This window comes from Lycium ferocissimum, chromosome 5 (assembly GCF_029784015.1).
Source record: "Lycium ferocissimum isolate CSIRO_LF1 chromosome 5, AGI_CSIRO_Lferr_CH_V1, whole genome shotgun sequence".
In the NCBI taxonomy this organism is placed as follows: Eukaryota; Viridiplantae; Streptophyta; class Magnoliopsida; order Solanales; family Solanaceae; genus Lycium; species Lycium ferocissimum.
The window spans coordinates 75093546-75118840 of NC_081346.1; the positions used below are offsets into that span (position 1 = coordinate 75093546).

Here is a 25295-nt window from a genome sequence, read left to right on the forward strand (position 1 = left end):
CCTATCAACTCCCCCATGAAGAAACCCTTTCAACTCCCCTTCTTTCACATAACTACTCCAACTAAAGCAACTTAATTACCCTCCTAATCCTCTTACTAATTTCTACAAATACCCTCAAAAAACATGTCTCCAAATAAAGAACCTCAAACAAACAATAACACTAATCTTGTAGCCATGTTTCGATATGATTCATCGATAGCGTTAGCCGAGAAAATTTCATGGTACTCTTTCTTGTTCTTGTCAATAATGTTGGTTTTGAGCTTGTATGAATCAGGTGAGAGTGAATTGTTTATAGTTCAAATGCAGCAGCAGAAAATGGCTATGAATGAAAATAGGCCATGTGATGAGATTTATGTTGTAAGAGAAGGTGAAACTTTGCAAACAATTAGTGAAAAATGTGGAGATCCTTTTATTGTTGAAGAGAATCCTCATATTCATGATCCTGATGATGTTTTTCCTGGTCTTGTTATCAAGATTACTCCTTTCAAGAATAGGTAGAAAATTGTATAATTGTATTGCCATGTATACTTTTTTTATTATGTACCGGTCTGGTATTGAAAATCCAGACTAATCCAGATTCACAATGTATAGTACATATTAAAGGGGAAAGCAATTCCTCTATGGAATATCTTCATTCTCGGAACTTAAAACCAAGACACCTGTTGCTATATACTCTTTTTGTGTTCTTGTCATCATTTACCTTCATAAGGTAGGGGTTACACACCACCATTCCCGGACCCTACTTGTGGGATTATGTTGCGTATGTTGTTGTTCTTTTATTTTATTTATTTGGTTACTCATTTGATATTCAGAATTTACTGGTCTGAATAATCCAGATTCGCATTGTATAGGACATATATATCAAAGAAAATGGAACGGGGAGACCACTCCTTGTCAGGAATTTGTTCAGAACTTGAAATCGAAATTTCTGTTGCTATATATTGGATTTTACTTCAATTTGCAAATGATCTTTTGCAATTCATTTTTTTGTTCATGAGTAACCAAGATATTTTACACAAATGGTTTCTATGTGAGAACCATCAATATGGACAAGCCTACACTTTTTCTTTTTTATCATGGATCTTGGTCTGATTTTACGAGATATTGAGCATCAAAGCTGAAAAGCAAGAAGGGGATTGCCATAATTAAAGCTACATAACTGGTTCGAACGAGCTGTTACTTAAAATCTATATTTGTTATAGAAAAATCATTAGATATTTAATTGTGAATAATACTAAAACGCGCTATGAATTTTTAGCTGCATCCGATATTTAAAATAAACCAAGCAATGCAAGACATGCGTCTCAAATGATTAGAGGTGAATGTCGCGTTTTAGCTAATGACATGTTCATGTGAACCCCGAACTTTCGACATTGAGCATAAACATATGAAAAAACTTACTAAAATCTCAACAATTATTAGATCTAAATACATGATTTTAACAGTATAATGAATTCAGTAAAAAGTTAAATCCATTAAATTTAAATCATGAATCCGCCTTCGTAAACGGTAGGGGTGATCTCACCAAAAATTGGATTCCCAGTAGGAAATAGAACACCCGTACATCTTCATCAGACCGGGTCGGTTTATCATTTGGGCCTGAAGCACTTTAGCCCACTCCCATAACATTAAATCTCAAAATATTTGGCCCAGTCATTATCCACTGGGGCAATTAATTTCAGCCCATATTACCCAGTCATTTGTGATAGTACAATGATTTCTTTTAAGCAAAAGCTGTGTATTTCACGTGTACTGAATGTATATGAAGACAAATACATTCAGATACAAGACACTTAGACCAAATACATATGACGAAATACACTCAGGCCAAATACGCTACAAATATGAGCCAAATACATATGACGAAATACACTCAAATACAAAGAGAAGAAGCTAGAGAAAATATGTACGAGAAGAAAAGTTATTGGCCAGGTTCAAACCTGGGCGGCAGGGTGAGAGCTAGCCCAATAACCACTTCAACCACTCCAACTTTATGTATTTTGGTGTAGTTATGAATAGTAATTTATAAAATCATTGTAGCTACTAAATATAAATAAATTAAAAGGTAGTTATTATCAATAATTACCTGTTAGAAGAAGCTACACCAAGTAATTTTTTTTTTTATATTATTAATGTAATTTAATCTATTATTTATCATTTATTATTTATTATCAATCAATGCTATCCAATAGATTTACCTGCACTTACTTTTAAAGTAATGTGATTGTATAAATATGTTATGTTTAGAACCGTTTAACTACCTCTGATCATGAAGATGAAATAAGATCTCTTGACCTCTTTTTGAATATTGGTTTCTTTTCGGGGTTCTTATGTGTTATTTTTGGGTTTTTCAATGTTTTTTATGAAGTCTTTATAAAAAGATCATAAAACTAAAAAAAAAAAATTGTAAAAGACCAAAAATTCATTTCTTGCTGAGTAGTAACCTAAGTTGATATGAATACCACCATAATTTTTTTTTAAAAAAAGCAAGAAAAATATTCTCTAAATAATAACATTTTAAAAAAGGACTTGTAGAATAGTCAGCTTTTGCAATATAGTTAATTAATTTTACAAAAGAAACTACCAATGTGAATATGAAATTGTGGCAGTGACCAAATGGCCTGTAGTTGATTTAGTAAAGATCCAAATAAACAGATCAAAATATACTCCACCAGTCAATGTTCCCCTCCTATTATTTTTTTATTGTATTTATTTTTAATCATATCTATAAATAGCTTTATAATTATAAACAGAATCTCACTATTCTTCTTCCCCCATTTTCTCCTTCAAACAAACTCTTCTCTCCCACTTCCATGAAGCTCTTTAACTTCTTCCTTTTCTCTATTTTCTTCATCACAGGTATGCATATATCCATTTTATTTTTACTTCACATTTCTGCTGAAATTCTTTTACCTTCTTTCATTTATTCACTTTTAATTACTTATTATACTCTTATAGAGTATATATATATATTTTTTATATCTACTCTCTTTAATATGTTTTTCCTTGTAAAGATCCCACTTTAACGTGAATTTAATGAGTCAAATTTAAGAAAATATTGTTAATTACAGTTATACTATTTTTCCACGTAAAACGAATAATGTTCTTATTTTATACTATGTTTTATTGAATCTTTTTCATGGCAAAATAGATGCTTTGGAGATTAGGAGTACTTTTCGTTTTTCTCTTGTCTATCAGGAGTTCAGTTCATCGTCTCAAACTATTTTGTCGTGAATTTGTTTCTGTCTTTTGTTGAATCTTTTCCACTCGATAAGGGGTATGCTTGATTTTTCTCCTATCTATTATAGGTGGAGACAAAATTTAAATTTATGAGTTCTGAACTTGCCACCAATTCTATAGCTCGTTTTAGTCTGTAAGTTTGCAATTAATATAATTCTTAATACAAAACAACAGTCTAAGCAAAAGCTACTGAGTTTGTCACATGTTCCTAATATTGTAGTTCTGCCTCCTGCTATCAGGAATTTAATTCAGCGTCACAAACTTTTTTATTTTCATTCCGAGGATTCATAACAATATTTATGTTATTACAGGGTTTCTATGGAGTGTTCAAGTTGAAGGTTCACATCATCATCATCATCATCATCACCATCATGAACATAGCCATAACCAGAAAAGTTACAAAAAAGACCAAAAGAAGCGTCAAATTTATGGTTTTAAACCAACAAAGCTGTTTGTATTTGGGGATTCATATGCTGATACTGGTAATAACGGGAAATCAGTGGCTAATTCTTGGAAACAACCTTATGGTGTCACTTTTCCTGGCAAGCCCTCTGGCAGGTTTTCCGATGGCCGTGTCCTCACTGATTACCTAGGTACATGCCACTAATACTTTCTTACTCCCCCGTTTCAATTTGTTCGTGTCTTTTTAGTCTCTTTAAAAAAGAACGTCTCTTTTCTTTTTTGATAAATTAATTCTAATTTTTCATATGTCATATTTAATTAAAACGTATTTTTTTAGGGGAGCTTTTATATATTCAGTTTAATACTTGTAATCCGAATTAAAAAAAATTATTTTTACACACTCTCCTAAAGGAAACTAAAATATTAATTTTTAGATAAAAATAAATAATTTGATTAAATTATCCCTAATTAAATAAGCATTAAGCATTAGGATTTAATCATATAATACTTAATAGGGATAAATATAAAAAAATAAGATTAATTTTTTTTTAATTTGTTAAATGAACTCTTTTTTTAATCTAAAAAAATTAAATAGATTCTTTTTTTGATTCGAAATGAGTACCACAAGATCAAAAATATTTTTTACTTTCTAAAGTTACGTGTCAAGTCAAAATAGGGAGCAGTTTTAGTCGACAGGCGATGTTTGATTGAATGGCGAATATAAATATTCAAAAGTTTTATGTTTAGAAGTGTGCATTATTAAAGAAAGTTGCTCCACTCGTTTTAATTTACGTGACTCGTTGTGTTTTAGTTTGTCCCAGAGAAATGACATATCATCGAAAACTGTGCGTTTTAACTCCATATATGAAATACACTTTCCATTGTAGTTTGTCTACAAAATGATAGTAGTACTTATTTTTTAATATTTAAAAATATTTTAAACTTTAAGCTTTTCATTTTTTTTTAATAAGATAAATTATAATCACGCAATAATGAATTTCAAAAGTCTATAATTTTTCTTTTAAAATTCTGTGTCCAATTGAATGGATTCCGTAAATCAAGACAGTGAGAGTATTTAATTTGAGCATCTCTTTTCACGGTTCGTAACAGAATTTATTGAGATTTTAATCACTATTCATTTAAAATTTTAAAAAAAAATATGCATGTAAAATCCTGGTCATCACTCCTAAAAAAGGATATTTCTAATACTGTGTATCAGGGAGTATACCATCCTAACGGCATACTTCTTAGTGTAACTTTAAAATTTCTCTTGTAGCCTAATAAATGATTTACAATACATAAATATTTAAAATTTATTTTAGATCACAAACTTTAAAAAAAAATCTCTGAAATTTCATATATATATATTTAGTATACAAGTGAAATCCCCCAACGTATACTTGAATTGAGACAGAAGGAGTATGTTTTATCTTTGAAATTAAACGTTTTTCTATTTTTTATTTTATATGAATTGGGATGAACAATGTAGGAGTAATAGTTAAAGAATTTTCAAATTCCAAAGGCATTATACAAAGTTGATGAAATATTAACTTTTTCTGCTGTGGATTAATCTTAATCCTAGTCCTAGCCTCTCTTTTATGCTTCTACCCATGCAACTCTTTTCATCATTGTGTTCACTTTATCTTTAGTGTGGTCTGTCATCTTTTGGTTTATATAAACAATTCTTTTACTTCTTTTCTCCTTTTACAGTGGGTTGCTACTTGCTAGTGACTTAGTCCCTCGGTCTCAAAATAAGTGTTATTTTAATAAAGATCACGTCCAGTAAAAAATTAATAAATATAATATAAAATTTATTAAACTATTCTATTAATTAGATTTTTTTGAGAATTAAGTAATATTAAAGAGAACTACCTCTTTAATATAAAGAATATAGTTGAAAATACTTGATAATTTTTTTATTAAATGGCAATTTATTTTGGATGGGGAGGAAATAGGGGGGGGGGCGGGAGCTTTATGCTTTCCAGCTGGGACATGTTGCATTATTCAGACTTTTGTTACTTTTTTTTTTCGCATCATCTTGTCAGACCACCACGCTCCTTTCTTTATTTCTTGATCCCATAATTACTTTCATTACTTTATATCAAAAATAAAAATAGTTCTTATAAGTACTTTTATCTTCTTTTTGTTAACTAATGACAATGTGGCTTTTTATTTATGTGAAAGTGTGACATTATGAATGATTTTTTAGTGCTTAACTGAGTTTGTTTTAGTTCTTTCATTGTCATTATTATCTGTCAATTGTTCATTGAACTTTGTAGCCACTTTCTATGATTATTATTCTACGTACCAACTCAGGGATAATACTCAAAATACCCCCCAACGTTTGACCTCTACACACCTAACCTGCGCCTATTACCCCCCTGGACAAATTTTTTCAGTAGCAAAATGGCCCTTTTTTGCTGATGTGGCAGAGAGCGTGAATACACCGCCCAGTGGCGCGTGACGGCCTTTAAAAATCTGCATCTGACCTGTTTTGGACGCCAACTAAGCTGCCACATATGATGCCAAGTAGATAAAATTTGAACTCCCTCCATTTTTAGGCTACTTCATCTTCATCTTCACCCTATTTAATATCCATCCCCATTTTTTGTTGTCAAAATAATATCCATTATAAACGAAAATCTCAATTGAAGAAAATCCACATATGATTCCGAACAACTTGTTAAAGAACAACTTTCCACCATAAACGAAAATCTGAAGAAAAAAAATGAAAAATCTGAAGAAAGAAAAAGGAAAAATCTGGAAAAAAAATAAGGATGAAAAATCTAATCTTGTTAAAGAAAATCTGATTGGAAGTTGCTTGTTTGGAGTTGCTACTTGTTGCTTGGTTGGAGTTGTTTAAGCACTAATTCTTTGAGTTGATTTGGGGAGAAAATTAAACTCCATTGCTAAGAATTTGGAGAAAGCTATGAAGAACACCAAATGGGTTTCTCTAAATTCTTGATTGTTTAATCAAATTAATGGATGAACTTTGTTCTATTTGGTGTTAGGAAGCTTCCTTTCACATTTGGGTTTGTTTGGATTAGATTTGAGCAAGTTGGTGTGATTTTTTTTTCAACTCCTAATGAAGATGATGATGATGATGATGATAATGTTGATGAAGATGAAGGAGAATTGGGTATGGGTTTTCAGATCCTTAATAAAAATGGAGTATGGAAAATTGAGAGATTTTTTTTTTTTGAAGAAGAAGAAGAGTAGATGGATGGAGGAAGGGGGAAATTAATAAAAAATGGGGCAAAATTAAACACGTGGCACGTGGGCCAGGCGCGTGTGGACAACCGCCATTTAATATTTGGGGGTTGGCAGATTGGACTGCCACATCAGCAAAAAAGGGGCATTTTGATACTGAAAAAATTTGTTCAGGGGGGTAATAGGACCCCCGCAAATGTTAGGTGTGTAGTTGGGATTTTGGTCAAACGTTGGGGGGTATTTTGAGTATTATCTCTACCAACTCATCATGCTAAGTCTTGAATTAGGTCATAAGACAAAAATTCCACAGTTCTTTAGACAAAATAAAATCATTCGAATAAAATTTACGTATGCTGTCAAAACTAGCTTTCGAGCTAACCAACCATGGAGCCACCAATTTCATTCACGAATAACTAAGCTTTGACTCTCAACATCTCATAGTAGAATGGATTCCCTTGCTTTAGGGTGATTTCTCGTTGAGTCCGGCCACTCTTTTTTTTTTTTGATAATGGGTCCACTTGTGATTTTTATATCAATCTGATCCTTGATTAATATGAATTAACTTAAATATAATGTGGTGCTTGGGTTAGCTCACGTGTACTTAATTTGGTTAATGTCACGAGTTATCTGCTACGTACCTTCCGCTTCCGCCTCAGAACTAGTACCGGATAACTCTATCCATCAAAGTTCGAACAAATGAATAGAAAAAAGTACTATTATGCATAATTATCTGTAATTATCTTTTAAGTTGATTTTTTTTACACTATCAGCGTATAGAAATTAAACTCTAAATTATAAAAATAAGGTATTAACTAATCTTTTTAGCATTTCTTGTTAAGTTTATTTTTTCTTACACTGATCGCGTATAGGAATTGAACTCTGAATTATAAAAATAAGGTTTTAATTAATCTTTTTAGCTTTTTATTTTATGTGCATTACTAATATTCTCCCTCTCACTTTTGACATGCTAAAAAACAGCTAAATTCTTGGGAGTGAAGTCACCAATACCTTATAGATGGATGAAATATGCAACAAACAGGCTAAGATATGGAATAAATTTTGCGTATGGAGGAACTGGTGTTTTTAATACTTTAGCTCCAGAGCCAAACATGACAACTCAAATTGATTTTTTCCAAAAATTGATGGCTGATTCAGTCTACACAAAGGCAGATGTTCAGTCTTCATTGTTCTTGCTCTCTCTTGCTGGAAATGACTATGGTGCTTACCTTTCTAATGGTGGTACAGCTCAGGTACATTGATATTATTTACTATACTTTCTTTTTATAATTATGATTCGGCCCAGCTTGCGCGCACTTCGATAAATTTTTATAGTATAGGTACTGGATAACTCTATTCACTAAAACTTAGATAGATGGGAAGAAATTACCTAGTAATATTTAATTTGCTATACTTTCTTCAGCTTCATTCATTCTTTAATGTGCATGTGTAGATTGTAGATATATCAATTAGTGTTATCCACTACTAGTAGAACCCTTTTTTTTTATTTTTAATATAACGGTAGTGGTGTTTGTCCAACTTAAGCTTATTGTGGGCGGAGCTAGGGCATAACAGGTTTATCCGAACCCATTTTGCCGGGAAATTATCCTGTATATACTAGGTTAAAATTATTGTATACGTATATATATAGTGGATGTCGAATCTCCTTGGCTTCTTATTTGTGTGTTAACTTCTTTATATTCTGAATTAATCTCCTTAGTGAAATTCTGACTCCACCACTAACATTTACCTCGATAATTCCACTTAGGTACTTGTTACCTTTCATCGGCACATGTATATCAGTGAATATGCCCACCAGATTTTAGGTAGATAGGAGAAATGACTTAGTATTTTTGTTCCTGATGAAATTTAATCTTTGTTTTATGATTTTTCACTCACTTCACTAATCGTTAAGCTACGTCATTCAGTGGAAAGATGGTAACTTAAGAAACTAGTAGAGCTTGTAGTTGTAAGGTGTCAACTAAATCTTGAAGTAAAGGTATAAGTATATAATTTCGATCACAAGAAACGAGTGACTTAGCATTTATTGTGTCGTCGTTCTCCAGTGTACAAAAGAGTACATTACTAGTACTAGTTTTATAGAAGAAGAGTATCCTAAGTTTTAGAGTATTGATGGTGAACACGTGTACTATTTAATCTCTTATAAATAATAAATGCATATTTTCTAGATTTTTGATATATATAATATATAGCATGAACAAACTTTAGAGTTTAGAAACGCTCTATATATCTGCAGTTGTTTATGTGGTCGTCGTTTTATTTTATCTTCTTAAAATGATATCATCCAGTAATAATTTTCACCATGTGACTGATATACGTTTGGTTCTGAGCTTCTGAAGTGTCGAAACGAGATAAAATGCCAAACTTTAGGACTGACACTGCACATCAGTCATCATATTTGTATACATTGTCAATTTTAAGTATATATTTTGAATATAATATATACTACTAGTATAAAGATTTTTTTAAAAATGTCAAAATATTTACGGGTAAATTTTCTTTAAAATATGAGATTTATAATCTTGAGAAAAAGATAAGTTACTTGTCGTAATAGATAAAGGTGACCTGGTATAATCTTAATTTTTGTAAAACTAGCCTCGTATATAACATAAACTCATTTGATATTACCACCAAGGGTATGACGGGGTAAAAATATGAAATGAATCCCTTAACTCTTAACTAGAAGTATCCAATTTAAATTTTAGGAACTGAAAAGTTCCCAGGACCAGAAACATTTATCACTTTAATGAATTTTATGTGGCGTGTTAAATTCTGGATACTGGTTGATTATTAAGAGAAAAAAACTATGTACTGTTTGCTGAACTTTGGAATAGAAGGGCATCTTGTATATTAATGAGTGTTGACACCAGTAGTAGATGATATTAGATGTTGACCAACCTACTTCTCTAGGATTTTATGAACAATTTTTCATATGAAACAAAATATACTGGGCCTTGCAGTTACTACACACCAAAATAGCTGTATTCATCTGCTATATTAATTTGGTGGATCATTGCTATCCATAAAAATCCATTAGAAAAAAAATTTGATTATTTTCTTGGCTCTCGTTATTAGATGACATACACCCTTTTCCTGATGTGCTAGACCAAGAAACAACAAAAGAATTAAAATTAAAAGCTGTGGTTAAGTTGAGACTGTCATGATTCAAGTTCATGACACGTGTTGTCACGCTTGGTTCAATAACCTTCATTGATTTGTTCCTTAATTAGGTGATGCTGTTATTAAGTTCAAAAGCGTGCATACCATATGAACTTGTGATATGACTGATAAAACGCTTTATTTTCCTTTCTCATTTCGTTGTGAAATTCACCTAAGATATCATATGCAATCCTTCTAAGAAACTTGCCAGTCTGGAAGGCTGCTAATCCTTCTCTGTGACCTGTCCTCATTAGTATGCCCTTCATTTCATCACAGGTGTCACAGCGATTGCAATTTTATGTCTCCTTGATGACCCTTATTACTGTTAAACTGTGTGATAATATCATCTAAAACTTAAGTTGTTAGAGATGGTTCATCTTTAACATGCCTTTTCGTCAGGACCTTTTTTTTTTTTTTTCATGGGATAAGTTCGAACTTGAAAAATTACTCTACCCTTCTCCATTTAAGTATCCGACTTTCATCTGAAATAGAGTTCAAATAAGTAACATGCGCTTAATACTCAGATAACATGTTGCACTCTTACCCCTGAACTAAAGCCATAAGAGCATTGACTTTGGAAAACGCTCTTTGTGTCAATATATGTGTCACCAAGTTTTGAAATAGGAAAAAGGGTCAAAATATCTTTCTACTTTATTTTAATGGCTAAAAATATCCTCCGAACTAATTTTGGGTCATTTATGCCCTTGCCATTATGAAAGTTAACAAATATACCCTTCATTTGACGAAAATTCCCAAATTGATTCAAATAACTCGATTTCATAAAAAATAACTCATTCTCCTATTTTACCACCCCCCCCTCCCCCCAACCCCAAAACTCTCGACCCACCTCCTAAAATAACTCATTCTTCCTTCTCTCTCATATTTTCCCCTCCAGCTATCAAGCCGGTCGATAGAGACTTACTGTCTCTTTAGCCGTTGACTGATTCAAAAGTTAGTGTCATGTTTTAGGAGCTATAATTTTTATGTTTTAGTTAAGTCATCCTAGGAGAGTCCTAATTATGTTGAAATTAGTTAGGTAATGGGATTAAATCTTTTAGCTTACTTCAGGTCATAAGTTAGTCATAAGTTAGTGCTCTATTATCTGCTTAGTTGATTGCTATGCAGTAGTAACTATTTAAAGTTATGTACTGGTTGTTTTCAAAATGCCTGTCAATAGTTTCCATCTTTCTTTGCTTTCCTTGCTAAGGGAAGATCTTAAATAGAATTTCTATTCAAATAATGAATAACAGGTTTATATATTATAGATGTTTGATACAAATGAAATTTAATTAAAATGTTTTCTGGTTTCAAAGACCGCTTCTTAATCTTCCTTCTGGTTATAATTGATGGAATCAACGGCTTGATAGCTGGAGGGAAAAATATGAGAGAAGGAAGAATGACTTATTTTAGGAGGTGGGTTGGGGCGGTAAAATAGGAGAATGGGTTATTTTTTAAGAAATCGAGTGATTTGAATCAATTTGGGGATTTTCATCAAATGAAGTGTATATTTGTTAACTTTCATAACGGCAGAAGTATAAATTATCCAAAATTAGTTCGGAATATTTTAGCCATTAAAATAAAGTGGAGGGATATTTTGACCCTTTTCCCTTTGAAATATGATAGTAACGTATTATGTTCTTAAATTAACATCCAAGTCTGACCATGTGTTGATGATAATTAATTTTGAGCCTATAAACTCTTAAATCGAGATAAAATGTCAGTATTATAGTCTGAAATGCTCAGTGAGCAGTAGATATCTGTAATAGAACGGCCTCTTAATGGAGAAGAATGTAGACGTTGACCAACCTATTCCTCTTGGATTTTTATGTACAATTTCACTTGGAAACAAATTATATATTGGGCCTACACCTACTACACTATAAACTAGCTGAATTCATTTATTGATTTTGAGAATCATTGCTAACCATAAATATTGTACTGGCTTCTTCTATATCAATTTATTTGATGTACTTTGACTTGACGTGAACTTTCTTTTTATTTTTTATTTTAAAAAAATCATTTAAAATTTATAATCTTAAACATGTTATAACATTTGTGTAATTAACCTTTTACTAAACTTATAACTTACTTTGGTATGTTACTCTTGAGCTTCTTCAAGATTATTCACAATGATTGATGAACCTTTGCTATTCCTATTGCATGGGAACAGAGGGTGGGAAATAGGGGAAAGAATAGGAAAGAAGAGAAGGGGGATAGTGACAACTAAACTCACCTATATGAACATTCGAGAACGTGAACTATTAGTCAATGAAGTGAGTGAAATCTTTAAAAGTCGTGGTTCAAATTTCAGTAGAGATAAAAACCGGTAATAATCTCTTCTCATCGAAGAGGAGAGCACAAGATGACCAGACACTATCGTTTTAGATGGAAAAAAAAACTGCACATATGTATTGCATGCGTAGAGAACTCCACTGATAACATTGAACTATAAACTATATGTTGGTATGGAATTTCATTCTCTACGGAATTAAGTGTGAGCTTTATGCTAAGTCGCATACTCCAAAAAGGATAGGGTATTTTTAGAGGACCTGACACGAGTGCGACAACAGTTTTGAAGAGTCCGAGCAATATAAATTTTCCCTACATGTGATGTTATAATATGCATTTATGCTATATTGCTCGGACTCTTCAAAATTTCGGCTGTGTGCGTGATGAATCCTTCAAAAAGTAGTGCATTTTTTGGAGGATCTGACACGAGTATTACAATATTTTTTGAGAGTCCGAGCAACACAGATTTTCTGAACATGTGATGTTGTAATATGCATTTAAGCTTTGTTGTTCGGAATCTTCAAAAATGTCATCCTACGTGCGTGTGTCGGATCCTCCAAAAAGTAGTGCGCGACAACATTTTCAGAAAAGTTCGAGCGGCATTAATTTTACATACATGTGATGTTATAATATCCAATTTTTTTTTGTAGGATCTTCCTGCCTTCATAACTAGAGTGGTAAATCAACTAGTTATAAACATGAGAAGAGTCAATGGATTGGGTGCAAAGAAGGTAGCAGTAACAACATTGGAGCCACTAGGATGCCTTCCACAAAGCACAGTTTTTAATTCATTCCAACAATGCAATGCTACTGAGAATATTGCTGTGGATTTTCACAATTCACTATTACAACAAGCTGTGGCAAAATTGAACAATGAGACAATGGGTTCTAGCTTTATGATTCTTGATCTTTTTAGCTCTTTCACCACTGTGCTGGATCGCAAAGGAGTGCCAGGTAAGAACCATTTTTCTTTTTTTACTGTTTCTCTTCTTAAGGAAATTTTCAAATTGGAAAGTCTTTTTTTTCGGTTTCTCATAGCCTGGAGAATGAGAGCATTAGTGGGAAGAACCTTTGTTTGATCTGCCTTGAGTTGGGCGATGAAAAAGTCTAGTTCATCCTTCCAAATAAAACACATCTTATGAAAGATATGGGCCGGGTGAGTTCAGCGTCCAACAAGTGGATTGATAATGAGTCATTTGCTAGCCTGATTTTGTGGTTTTGAGTGGTTCAAACTAAATGAAAGAAAGATTGTGCCTCTGATACTCATTTTAAGACTCCGACTAATTTAATTCGCACATCCTAAGTCCCATTAAGAGGGAAAACCCCCGATTAGATTTTTTTGTTTTCAAGTCGTAAAGTCGCTCATAATCCCATAGCATATGGACATTAGCCCCCAAAAAGGTTCTTTTTGTGTGTGTTTGCTTTGGAGGGGTTCTAAATGAAAATTCCTAGGTAGTAACAAAAGTGAAAAGCATTACTCTTAAGGGTGTAGTGAGAGATTGGTGTGATGGTTAAGATTCTTACATTCTTAAGTAAAGGTTTTGGGCTTGAGTTCGCAGAAAAACTACTTGATAAGGAATGTTCTACCTTATTTAGTGAGTCTATCCCGTGCGAATATGAATTAGATGGGTAAAAGTGAATAACTTTTTTATTCTTAAATAAGGTTGAGTGAATTTTTGGTTATAAAAATATTTCAGTGACTTAATGCAATATAGTGAAAATTGAGTTATTTCCGTAAAGTAAAGTTAAGCCCCCTCACTACCCCTAACCTTTATCTTTATTTATTTATTTTAATTCGATAGGAGTGAAAGTCAGAAACTCTGCAATTGCATACACTGTCATACTGATAAACAACAATAACTGCCCTTTAATCTCAAATAAGTTGGGATCGGTTATCTGACTCCTCATAGACCATGTTTCTTTATTTAAGCTCGGTAATTTTGTTGAAGCAGGAAGTACAAGGTTCGAGACGCCACTGAAGCCATGTTGCATGGGAATAAGCAATCGATATTCATGTGGAAGTATGAATGAGAAAGGTGAAAAGATGTACACAGTGTGCAATGATCCAAAATCTACATTTTTCTGGGACAGAGTTCACCCTACAGAAGCTGGATGGCATGCTGTTTATAATGCTTTGAAATCAAATCTCACTCAAAAAATCTTTTAACTTTTTACTGGGTTGTGTTAATTCGTGTGGTCTAGCATTTTTTATTTGTCTAACTGTAATTCCTAGGTTTAAAAGTTTGTTTTGTTATGTTTCATTAGGCCTAGAGCTTTTGTACTTGGGGAGTCTAAAAAAATAAAGGCTTCTATTGCATTGTAGTTCCAAGTTTTTGTGTTCCTTATTTAGGGTGATTTGCAGAAATAAGATTTTTTCAGTGTCATCTTGTTTTAATAAAATTACAAATATAGATTCGCGGCCAGAAATTGGCCATCCATAAACTTGGTAATGGATCCTCATGAAGAATAGCATAAAATTCGTTGTATTGTATTGTCACAAATTCATATAAACGGATTAAACAGATAGAATATCACAATAGACTTTTTTCTTATACTAAAGGGATTCAACCGCTTATATATAATCGAAACATCGTTTTTGCCCTATTTGTGCATTATAATTGTTTAGGGAAGGGGATTTAATTCGCCATTGGTGGTGATCGGATTGATTGGAGTACAAGATAATAAAAAGAACAGAGTTTAGAATGAATTTATTGCTTAAACGGTCACTAAATCATTGGACAAGCTGAAACATAAAAGTATATAACGCTTCTATCGAATTTTTTTAAAGATTACCTTGTTCAGTCATTTGTTTCTTTTTCAAGAATGTCACTTTCTCTCATTTTTGATAAGCATATACCACGTAGTAGTTCGAGAAATTAAGACTTCTTAATTGATCAATACTAGCGGAGATTTTATTAAAAATTGACAAGCTTATTCATATATTTTTATTAAAATATATGCTTATATGGTAGGGACTTGCAATATGCCTAATACTTTCATCATTCCATCATGCTTTATTTTCCCTCTCTGTTAGCAGAGTGTGAACTTTATCTTCTTTCTTTTTGTTTTTCCTAAGAAAGGATGGTTTAAATTGATGAATCATATACAAGAAATTAGTAGGAAAAAGTCATATAATTAAGTTTTTAGTAGAAACTTTACTTTTTGCCTTTTTGATTTTCCTAAGGATGGTGTAAGTTGTTGAATGCTAAGAAATTGGTATTAAATCAAATTTTAATCAAGAAAATGGACTGTAATTGGGTAGTGGATATGCTGGTCATAGTGTTGTTAAGACACTTAAATCCATGATTTTGTGTCAGTTTTCATCGGTTTTCTCTTTTTGAGACTGATGTTTAAGTAAATGGTCATAATCTAATTTTTTTTTTTAAAAAAGCTGAAAATCTTATGAGTCAACGTTAGATTACAGTCTACTTAATATTTTATAAGTTATTGAAAGCGTTAGACGGTAATTATATTTTATCTGTAAGGTTGAGCAATATATAAACAAACATTAGAACCGAGTTTAATATTGTCCAGAATGATAAAATTTCAATGGTTATATTCACATAACTTTTAAAAATAGAGACAAAATTTAAATGGTGACATAAAAAAAGAAAAAGAAAAAAAAAAGGCATTTGCGTGAAACAGCCATTAGCTTTTATAATATAGCAGACCAATTGTGGTCAAGCATTTGGGAATTAGGCTAATTTTGTACTGAATCACATGTCTTTTAAGAAAATTGATAGGAAAAGATACTGATGCCATGCAATAGGGACCTTTGATAGTGGCCAACATGTTTATTTGGCGGTGCAATGGCCAATGGACACTACTTGCATCGTTTTGTGTTTCAACTTTTTAGATTATTGACATGACTAAAATTCCCGGTTAAGGCACATTCAATGATACTTTGACTATAGATTTTGTGTACATCGTTGTAGCAATAGTAAAGTTGTCAGTATAACTTATAGATTATATATGGGTGTGAGTTGTAGAATTAGCTGTTAATGTTTATGTCGGGGAAAGCTGCGGCCTACATCACACCTCTTGAGATATGGTCATTCTGCGAATCATGTGTGACGCGGAATATTTCATGCACTGAGCGATCTATTGTTTTGTCTCATCTATCTGTATTGTTGGAAATTGTGTTATGTTTTCCTTCATATATTGTTGTCCAATCTTGACTACTCCGTAAAACAAAGTGAGACAATCCCTTTTGAAGAGAAAACTCCAATGAACTATCAATATATATGTGTTGGGTGTGCGAATAAAGTACCATATTGATAGCCGGAAAAAAAGAAGAAGCTACTTATAAGGTGTTGGATACTCTTAATGATGCGAGGTCTTTTGGGCAAAATCGTGCGGGCTTAGCCCAAAGCGGACAATATCACATCATGTTAAGAGTATCTTTGGACGAACTTAGTTCGAGGGGAAGATTGTACACCTACTTATAAGGTGTTGGTTACTCTTAATGATGTGAGACCTTTTGGAGAAAACTGTGCGGGCTTGGCCCAAAGCGGACAATATCACATTATGTTAAGAGTATTTTTGGGCCTTTTCAGCCTAACAATATGAAGATCACAGTTCTTGCTTTATGAGAATGAGAAGCATAATATACTATTTATGTTGTTCGGACTCTTCAAAGAAAAGACACACTCATGGTCGGATCCTTCAGAAATATGCTAATTTTGAAAGACTAGACACACGCTTGTCAATTTTTTTTTTTAAGAGTCCGAACAACATGATATGCAACACAAAAGAAAGCACTTGCAATTGGCTAATGGATTTGCTTACACATCAATTGAAATACCATTTTATTCCTCTTTTGTAGTCCATAGGTGCAATTTGGGCGGGTTCTGCTGATATTATTAATGGACTCATTGCTTTCAGCTAGAAATATACAAAATGCAATTCTCTGTACACCTATAGTTTGATCATATTCAGCGTGAACTTACTGATCTGTATTTCTTTTCATGTTTGTAATAATTGAAGCACATGAGAGTTGATAAGTATATGAACTGTGGCAAATCGTGTGTTGTGTTTTAATTTTGATCTAATTTACTAAGTCGCTTAGTGTGTTCATTCCCTCATGTGGCAAGCTAAGAACTGTTGCTATTTTTATTTTTATTTTTTGTAACGGTTTTATTTAGCTCAACTTGAAAGTACGTCGATTATATAACCAAATACATGTTATCTCCCACAATGTACCAAAGTTTAGGCAAACGGAAAGACATTGCATAACTCTTTTTTTTTTTTTTTTTTTTTTTGGATTTGAATTATAATCTTCCATAATTTTTAATCTTAGTTTATTCACCACTAGGTGACACCCGGTGTTTATTAATAATAACACTAGCCTATAATTAGTCCGTGTTGAGTTTGTCAAACAAAAGAGCAGTTGCTCTGTAAATTAAGGTTGATTCCCTATAAGTTATTTTTTTTAGTGTTTATAATATAATAATGAGATAAGATAGACATGGACATTATTCTAAATTCAATTAATTAACTTTTGCTCCTTCTTCTCTAATTTACTCTTAAAGCATGCCCTGCACAAATGAGATTAGGATAAAATATTACTCCTTGCAACTTCATAAAGCATTTATTAAGTTTTAAGAACAGTTTGATTTTTGTGGATTCAATTTATTATTCTCTCTTGTATTTTCAAGAAGCTCTAGATTTTTTTCGTCTCATGTTCGGTGTATTTGATGCTGCTTTGAGATTTTGATTAATTTAGATTCGCATTGTGTAAGGCCTATTAGAAAGAAATCACTCTCTATCAAAATTTATACCATGCACTCTCTACCAAAATGTATACCATTCTCAAAGCCATATCTCTGGTTAAGAATGGACCACAAAGCTGAGAGCTCTAATTAGCTTTGATTAAAGTATTTGTATTTATTCATCAAGTTCATTCATGACATACGCCCCGATAGTGTTTTTGGAGAAAATTCATTTGAATGCTTCCAAAAGCATCTCTTATTGTTTTTTTTCTTTCTTAGAAAAGTCCAACTTCACTAAATTCTGTGGGGAGCCACCATTAGTCATGATTGTACATAAATTCAGAAAAGCAGAATCTAACATTTTTGCAATTTGAGTTTGATTACTATAGAAATAGCAATCATATATAGCTTTTCCTTATTTTTAATTTAATTTATGTAACAAAAGTGTTTTTCTTCTCTGGTGTGTGTGCGCGTTTCTTTTTAAATTCACTAGACATGCTGAAATAATGGTTTATCATGTGGATTTTGGATTCATCTGGCCTATTTCTAAGGGTTATGTATTTTATTTTTTTATTTGTTACAACTTTTTGTTACACTTTTCGTTTCTTAAAGAGTTTTTATGTGTTTCCACAACCCTTTAGGACCAGACAAATTCTTCACTTTTAAAAATGACAATGATAACTAGGAGTGTCAATGGTACGGTAAGGGCAGTTATTTTATAAAATTTATACCGTACCAATTTTTAGGTTATTTCATATTGTAGAACCAAAAATAGACTTTTTGAAACCATCCCATCATGCCGGTTTTCTCTTCGGTATTGGTCCGGTTCGATTTTTTTTTTTTTTTTTTTTTAATAAAAAAAGAACATCATGTTATAGTCACTAATAAAAGTTAAGACACAATATCATACATACTTCTATAGCACTTTGACAAAAACTCTCTAGATATTTTTCCTGATTAAAAGGTGATCGAATTAAGAAAACATAAAGACGACAAGAACATATATTGATCCCACTATTTTTACGGTAGTGTAAAATAATGTTAAGCAAAAACTAAAAATATATTTTAGATCGCACGAGGGGGGACAAATCAATCAAGATGAGACTCAAGAACTGAGACTACTAAGATTGAGTATTCAATAAGAGAATTTAAAATCATACGAGAGGAAAGATATGTAATACTTTGTAGCAATCCAAGATCATTGGAATACCTTGTAGCTTACTAGTTACTACTTGAGATGCTAGAACTAATTTAATTTCAATAGGAGTAATATAATAGGTTTCAGAATTGGAATTTCAGGTGTTAATTATGCTGCCGGCTTGTAGTCATTTTCATCATCCCAAACCCAAGGCGAAAATTTTAAAATTTAATATATAAAATATATTTTACATATATAAACTTATTTAGTTCGATTTGGTATTTTTTCGGTTTATTTTTATAAAATTAGAAACCTACCTAATTATTCGGTACGGTTATAAATTTACATAAAAACCGTCGGTTTATTAAAAGAAACCTAAAAATCAGTTCGATACAATACGGATCAGCCGATTAAACCGATTTTTTGAAAACCATTGACACCCCTAGATAATCCCATCAATTATAACTACTACTTCAACTATAAATTTCATAATACATTTATGAATCGTGTGGCGGTGCTCTCATCATTATCTCCATATTGTATAGGATAAGTTTGCTATTAGTGCAACCTAATTAAAGCAAGTTATAATTACTTTATTTTTCAGGTGATCAGTATAGGTTTGTTATGAAAAATTATTCGTTGCAGCAGGTACTATTGTTAGCTTTGGTCCAACAGATTTCCTTGAGCTATGTCGTTATCGACTCCAAAATTTGTGTACCATGTGTACTTGTACGACATGCCTTATAAAATATTTTACTTTCCTCTTGCACTCGAATGTGGGATTCGCCTAAGATATCATATGCGTCTCTCCTTCAAAAACTTATCAACCTAGAAATATGTCAATCCTTCCTATGACCTGCCTGAAACGCCCGACCCTCTGTATACATCCCTCTTAAATTCAACGTTCTCGCTAAGGTTTTCCCACTATCATTATATTAAAATAGGATACATCCACCAACTTCAATTTGTGTTTAGGTGAAGAAAAATAATTGCTGGACACATTGATATTACCCTTTTTCTAAGGCTCGACGCACGTTCTTTAGAAATATATAAATAGTTTTTCTTTTAACTAAATCAATCATTTGGCGACAACACACCTCCTGAATTCTAATGAAACTTACATACTTTAATCTGAATATGATAATTAAAGTTCTCTAACTCAACAATATTTTAAGAGAAAGTTAAAATTATGTCCTTATTTTGTTATTATACATAATGATATGCATTACAATATGCTTTAAACAAACAAATAGCTTGAGTTGGTAGCACAAGTAGGCATTAATTCATTCATTTTACTTAATATAGATTAAAGAGTAAAGACAAGTTGGAATAGCACATTTGATCCCTTAATTATTGATAAAATTTAATTTAGTCCTTTGTGATATCTGGCGAAGTACATTTAACCTTCAATTACTTAACTGTGCACTTTTGGTCCCTTCATTTATGAATACTCACAAATTTTCAGAACTATTAACTGTTACATCGTTCAATTACTCATGTGTTATGTTAAACCTGTATTGCTACTTCATGTTGAGGGTAATATACTTCTAAAAGTAGTCTAAATATAACATATTTTCCTCGTAAAGGGACCAAAAGCACACATTTTAATTAATTGAAGGTTAAACGTGTTAAATCATATATATTACAGTACCAAAACAAGAATTTACCAATAACTCATGAGGACCAAAAGTGCTATTAACCCTGTTTCAAATATGCAACACAACGTTCCAAGTTCTGTTTTTTAATTGATGTACAAATTGAAGATGTTATATTACGATTTGTTTAAAGAAAAAATATACAGCAGTAAAATAAAATAAAAAAAAATAACAGCGTTGATTGGAAAGTTTTCTTACTTTATATTAATACATGTTGGTTGATTTTAACTCGAAGGATTTCATTAACTTGGGAGACTTCAAATGTGGCTAATGGTCTGTTAGTTCATGATTGCCTGTTTGAAAACACATGAATAAAATCAATTATTCACGTTTTAATCAATTATTCAATGTATGAACTCAAAATTTAAATATGAACCTACTGAGCACTTTGAAAATCTATAATAATTTCACATGCAATACTTAGAACTAAAGTCAACTTGATGAATCATTTAATTGCACACTAACATTTGATTTTTTAAAAGAGAAAAAAGCATTTTCAGAGTTTTGTGGTCCAACAGAGAAGGATTGAAGAGCTAAAAGATTCCCATCTTTTTTTTTTTTTTTTTTTTTTTTTTTGGCTTTCATATATATAAAAATACAATTCCCTCTGTCTTTTTCCTAATTATTTAAGCTTCTGATTACACATCAATGACCCAGTTGACATCCTTTACCATGTCATGAATTAACGAGAATTCGAGCAAGTTTAACGTAGAAATCCTCAAGGGAAGAAAATTACTATCGTCTCCACTCTTATTATTTATTGAAAGATGTATTTTACAAGGGTACATAATTATGAAAGAAAGCCATATATATATATAGACAGCGAAATATTCTAAACCCTGTCTAAATCGAACCTCCTCCAAATTGGTTTTCATGAAACAAGTCTTTATATCAGTCCCACAAACATAAAAATTCTCCCACTTGGAAATTTTGCACAGAGCAGTAAGTGGTGAACCAAAAGTCTAGTAAAATCATTGAGTCATCTTCTATCATATCTCTCCAAGTAAGTCGTTAAAAATATGATGCAAGAAGATAAGTAATGCATCGCAAGTAGTAAAAACAAACCAATTAAGCAATATACATATAGCATAATAAATTCTTACATCATCAATATAGTTTAACATGTCACAACAGGTTACTTACTATTTACTATTTATTGTAAGTAATTTATAAATACTTATCAAATATAATTATATATATCTTCCAAAATGACTTGATTGCATAAATATTATGTATATCTTCCGTACAAGAACGAATTTAAACTCTTACCATGTCTTTGCCTCGATGGGTTTTTTTTTTTTTTTTTTTGGTGGATGGAAGGGTAAGGGGTGATTTTCGTTTGAGGTGTACTTATCATTCCAAATTAAATTAAGTTACTTGTTATTGAATTGATTTCAAACCTTTTTTGTTCCTTTGTTATTTAAAATTTAATATCCCAACTAATTAGTATTACCATTGTAGAGCACTAGAGCCCACGGAAGGGGAAAAAACATTCCTTATCGGAAGTTTCTCTATGTTTAATTGCTCGAACTAAAAATATATACTCTATCTGTCACAATTTATGTGGCGCGCTTTCCTTTTTAATTTGTAAAAGAAAGAATGTCACTTTTTCATATTTAGAAACAATTTAATTTTATGAGATGATTTACAGCCACACAAATATCTAAAGCTTATTTTGGACCACATATTTCAAAAGTCTCGCTTTCTTTCTTAATTCTGTGCCTAGTCAAATGGTTGGGACGGAGGGAGTGTATCTGATGATTACTGGCTATTGAATTGGTTTAAAAATTTGTATTATATTTTTCTTTTTGCTTCTAATTTTCGAGTGGCAGAAACTATGTACTAAAAAATGTAAGATCATCATGGGCTACTAATAATTTTTACCAAACAACATTATTCAACCTTCTAACTGACAGATAAGCAAGCCGTTTCACCCAACAGATAAGCAAGCTGCTTTCAAATGTGTTCTTCAATCCCTTTCCTAAAAAGAATCATCATCTATATATAGCCGCAAGCAAGGGTGTTAAAATTGCATTTAATATATAAACTAATACAAGTAATCTATCTAAAACTCAGTAAGTAAACAAAATTATAGTTCAGAACCCATAAATAAAAATTTCTCGTTTCGCATCTGGCCACAAGTATGTATATTATCTATCTATTTAGCATGATAATAAGTATTAGAAGTGTACATCAACCTATCTTTTTCTCTACCCTAATCAGCATAAATGTTAGTCCTGTGTATCACACATGTGTACATTATTACGGTTGTGTTTAGTATGACAGAAATTATTTTCCGGAAAATATTCTCTAGGACTACACGTCTCGACATGTTCTAAATTTTTAAAACTATTTCAATAGAATAGAGAAAGAAAATTGTACGCAAAGAAAATCGTTTTCCCCTTTTGAACGGAATTAAAGGATTTAAGGAAAATGTTTTTGGTGTTTGATTGGATTGGTGGAAAATGACTAATTACTTTCTTCGTACCAAAAATACCTTATGAGATCTCCCATTATCTTTTGATTTTTATATATTGAGTGATCACATGTCGTTTTAATTTAAATCACCTTCTTTAGTTCTTTTGATTTAAAAATTACACGTTTTACCATATATCCAGCTAATATTAAACTTAGCTTGTAAAAAAATATTACTTAGAGCACACATTTACATTTTATTCTAGATGTTTTTGCAGTGACCTTAAATAGTACCCTATAAAGTGTAATTGTCTTTTGCTAAACTTCTTATTGTCCTCAAATATTTCCAACACGTGAAAGAATGAAAAGATCAATTGTTGTACCCCTTGGAATAACTAATATTTGTACGAATATAAGAATTCTATTATAATCATTTTTATACACTCAAATGTACTGTAATAGCTAAGAGATTTGCATGAAATTCTGTACCAATTGGAACATCAACTTCCTCATGTCGATTGTTTCGTTTTCGATCAACTGGAGAACGTCATTTTCGTTATGACAAGTTGGTCGTGTGAAATGTTGGACCCAATATCCTTATATAAAGTTAGTTATACCTACTGGCTAGGTCTCAGTCAGTGACAAATCAAGTACACTATCTATAATTGAATACTTCCGTGTAGCTAAGAAATTACCAGTAAGTGGTCCAAAATAAGCTCTATTTTTTTTTATCTCTGTGTTTGGTGCTTGCATGATTCGACTAATTTGGATTCAGACAAAGTGAAGGATACTGTCATTGAACTTGTACCCGCTTTTTAGAATTTTTTGCAAGTCTACATACTTCGAACAACTTCAGACATACAGTGTCTGAAGTTCTAAAGTTCATGCATATATATGACCGAAGTTCAGTCATTTTTTCCTGATCTTCAGCTATATATGACTAACGTTTAATCACTTTTGCCTGACTTAAGCCATTTATGTCCGAAGTTCATGCACAAATGACTGGAGTTCAAGTAAAAATGGCTGAAGTTAGGCAAAAATGACTAAACTTCAGTCATATATGGCAGAAGTTCAGGCAAAAATGACTGAAGTCCAACCATTTTTGCTTGAAGTTCAGGCAGAAAGGCATAAACTTCACTCTTATATAACTTAATTAAGACATTGTGTCTGAATTTTCGTTTTGCCAAGTCTAACTTCAGTCACCAAATGTCCCAATTGGTATATATGCAAAATGATTGTGTCAAAACAGGCAGCCCCATGAAATTTTTACTCCAAATTCGCGTTTTATAAGACCTATTAATAAAAAAAAGGTCCTTATCAGTATTTCTTTTATACCCAAAGCTCGATACGAGACCTCTAATAAAGAGTCATCAACGGATTATATCCATTCCACCGCCACCACCGTCTATGGTGGTCCAAAATAAGTTAATTATATTACCTTATAGGATGCGACAAAGGACTAGCTAGTTCGTCTAGTAGAGTACCTAAAATAACTAGAAAAAATGAAGCATATCTAGCTTGGAAAAGTATAAACAATAGTACTTTGCTCAACTTTTTTTAGGTTATATTATTGACTTTAAAGGAACATGACAACATGCCACCATGAATAAACAGCACTTGCTGAGTGTACTGCCTGATATTTTTCTAATAAAACCTTATGGTACAATCCAATTAATGAAGAATAATAGCACGTGCTTCCATTAGTAGTTTATTAAAAAAAAACATGCATTAATCGTGCTTTAATAATGAATGAATTTAACTTATATACACTAATAGTGAATGAATTTTTACACTATCAACGTATTTCAATATTTGTGCCTTGTTTTTCTTGTTACTGGTGATTTCTATTATCATAATGAATTACTTAATTATCTTTTAGGTGATCGGATATACAATATCGACAAAGTTAAACTCTATTGATTTTTATTTCTTCTTTTATAGAATAGTAGGTGGAGAATCTTGAATAGACCTGTTACTATATAATAATATGATGTTGCATCATATATACTAGTCATGTAAGTATGATTTATTAATTGAAAATGTATGATTTATTAATTG

The 25295-nt window shown here is 31.8% G+C and overlaps 2 protein-coding genes across 2 annotated transcripts; both read left to right on the top strand.

The window, feature by feature from the left end:
• On the top strand, nucleotides 1-831 carry LOC132058568 (uncharacterized). The gene has a single exon (XM_059451034.1). It carries the CDS (start codon nucleotides 124-126, stop codon nucleotides 496-498), a length of 375 nt encoding a protein of 124 aa, XP_059307017.1. The 5' UTR covers nucleotides 1-123; the 3' UTR covers nucleotides 499-831.
• A 1872-nt stretch (nucleotides 832-2703) lies between these two features.
• Nucleotides 2704-14702, top strand: LOC132057473 (GDSL esterase/lipase At5g03610-like). Its single transcript, XM_059450090.1, has 5 exons — nucleotides 2704-2859; nucleotides 3552-3833; nucleotides 7831-8102; nucleotides 12969-13272; nucleotides 14271-14702. The coding sequence occupies exons 1-5, from the start codon at nucleotides 2814-2816 to the stop codon at nucleotides 14483-14485; spliced, it is 1119 nt and encodes a 372-aa protein (XP_059306073.1). The 5' UTR covers nucleotides 2704-2813; the 3' UTR covers nucleotides 14486-14702.
• Nucleotides 14703-25295: the final 10593 nt, after the last annotated feature.

What these genes read in the sequence shown, in the direction of transcription:
- LOC132057473 (XM_059450090.1), top strand. Translation starts at nt 2,814, where the DNA reads ATGAAGCTCTTTAACTTCTTCCTTTTCTCTATTTTCTTCATCACAG. An exon ending in CTCTATTTTCTTCATCACAG is followed by an intron (nt 2,860 to 3,551) that starts GTATGCATATAT and finishes ATGTTATTACAG; the next exon opens with GGTTTCTATGGAGTGTTCAA. An exon ending in GGATCGCAAAGGAGTGCCAG is followed by an intron (nt 13,273 to 14,270) that starts GTAAGAACCATT and finishes TTGTTGAAGCAG; the next exon opens with GAAGTACAAGGTTCGAGACG.
- LOC132058568 (XM_059451034.1), top strand. Translation starts at nt 124, where the DNA reads ATGTCTCCAAATAAAGAACCTCAAACAAACAATAACACTAATCTTGTA.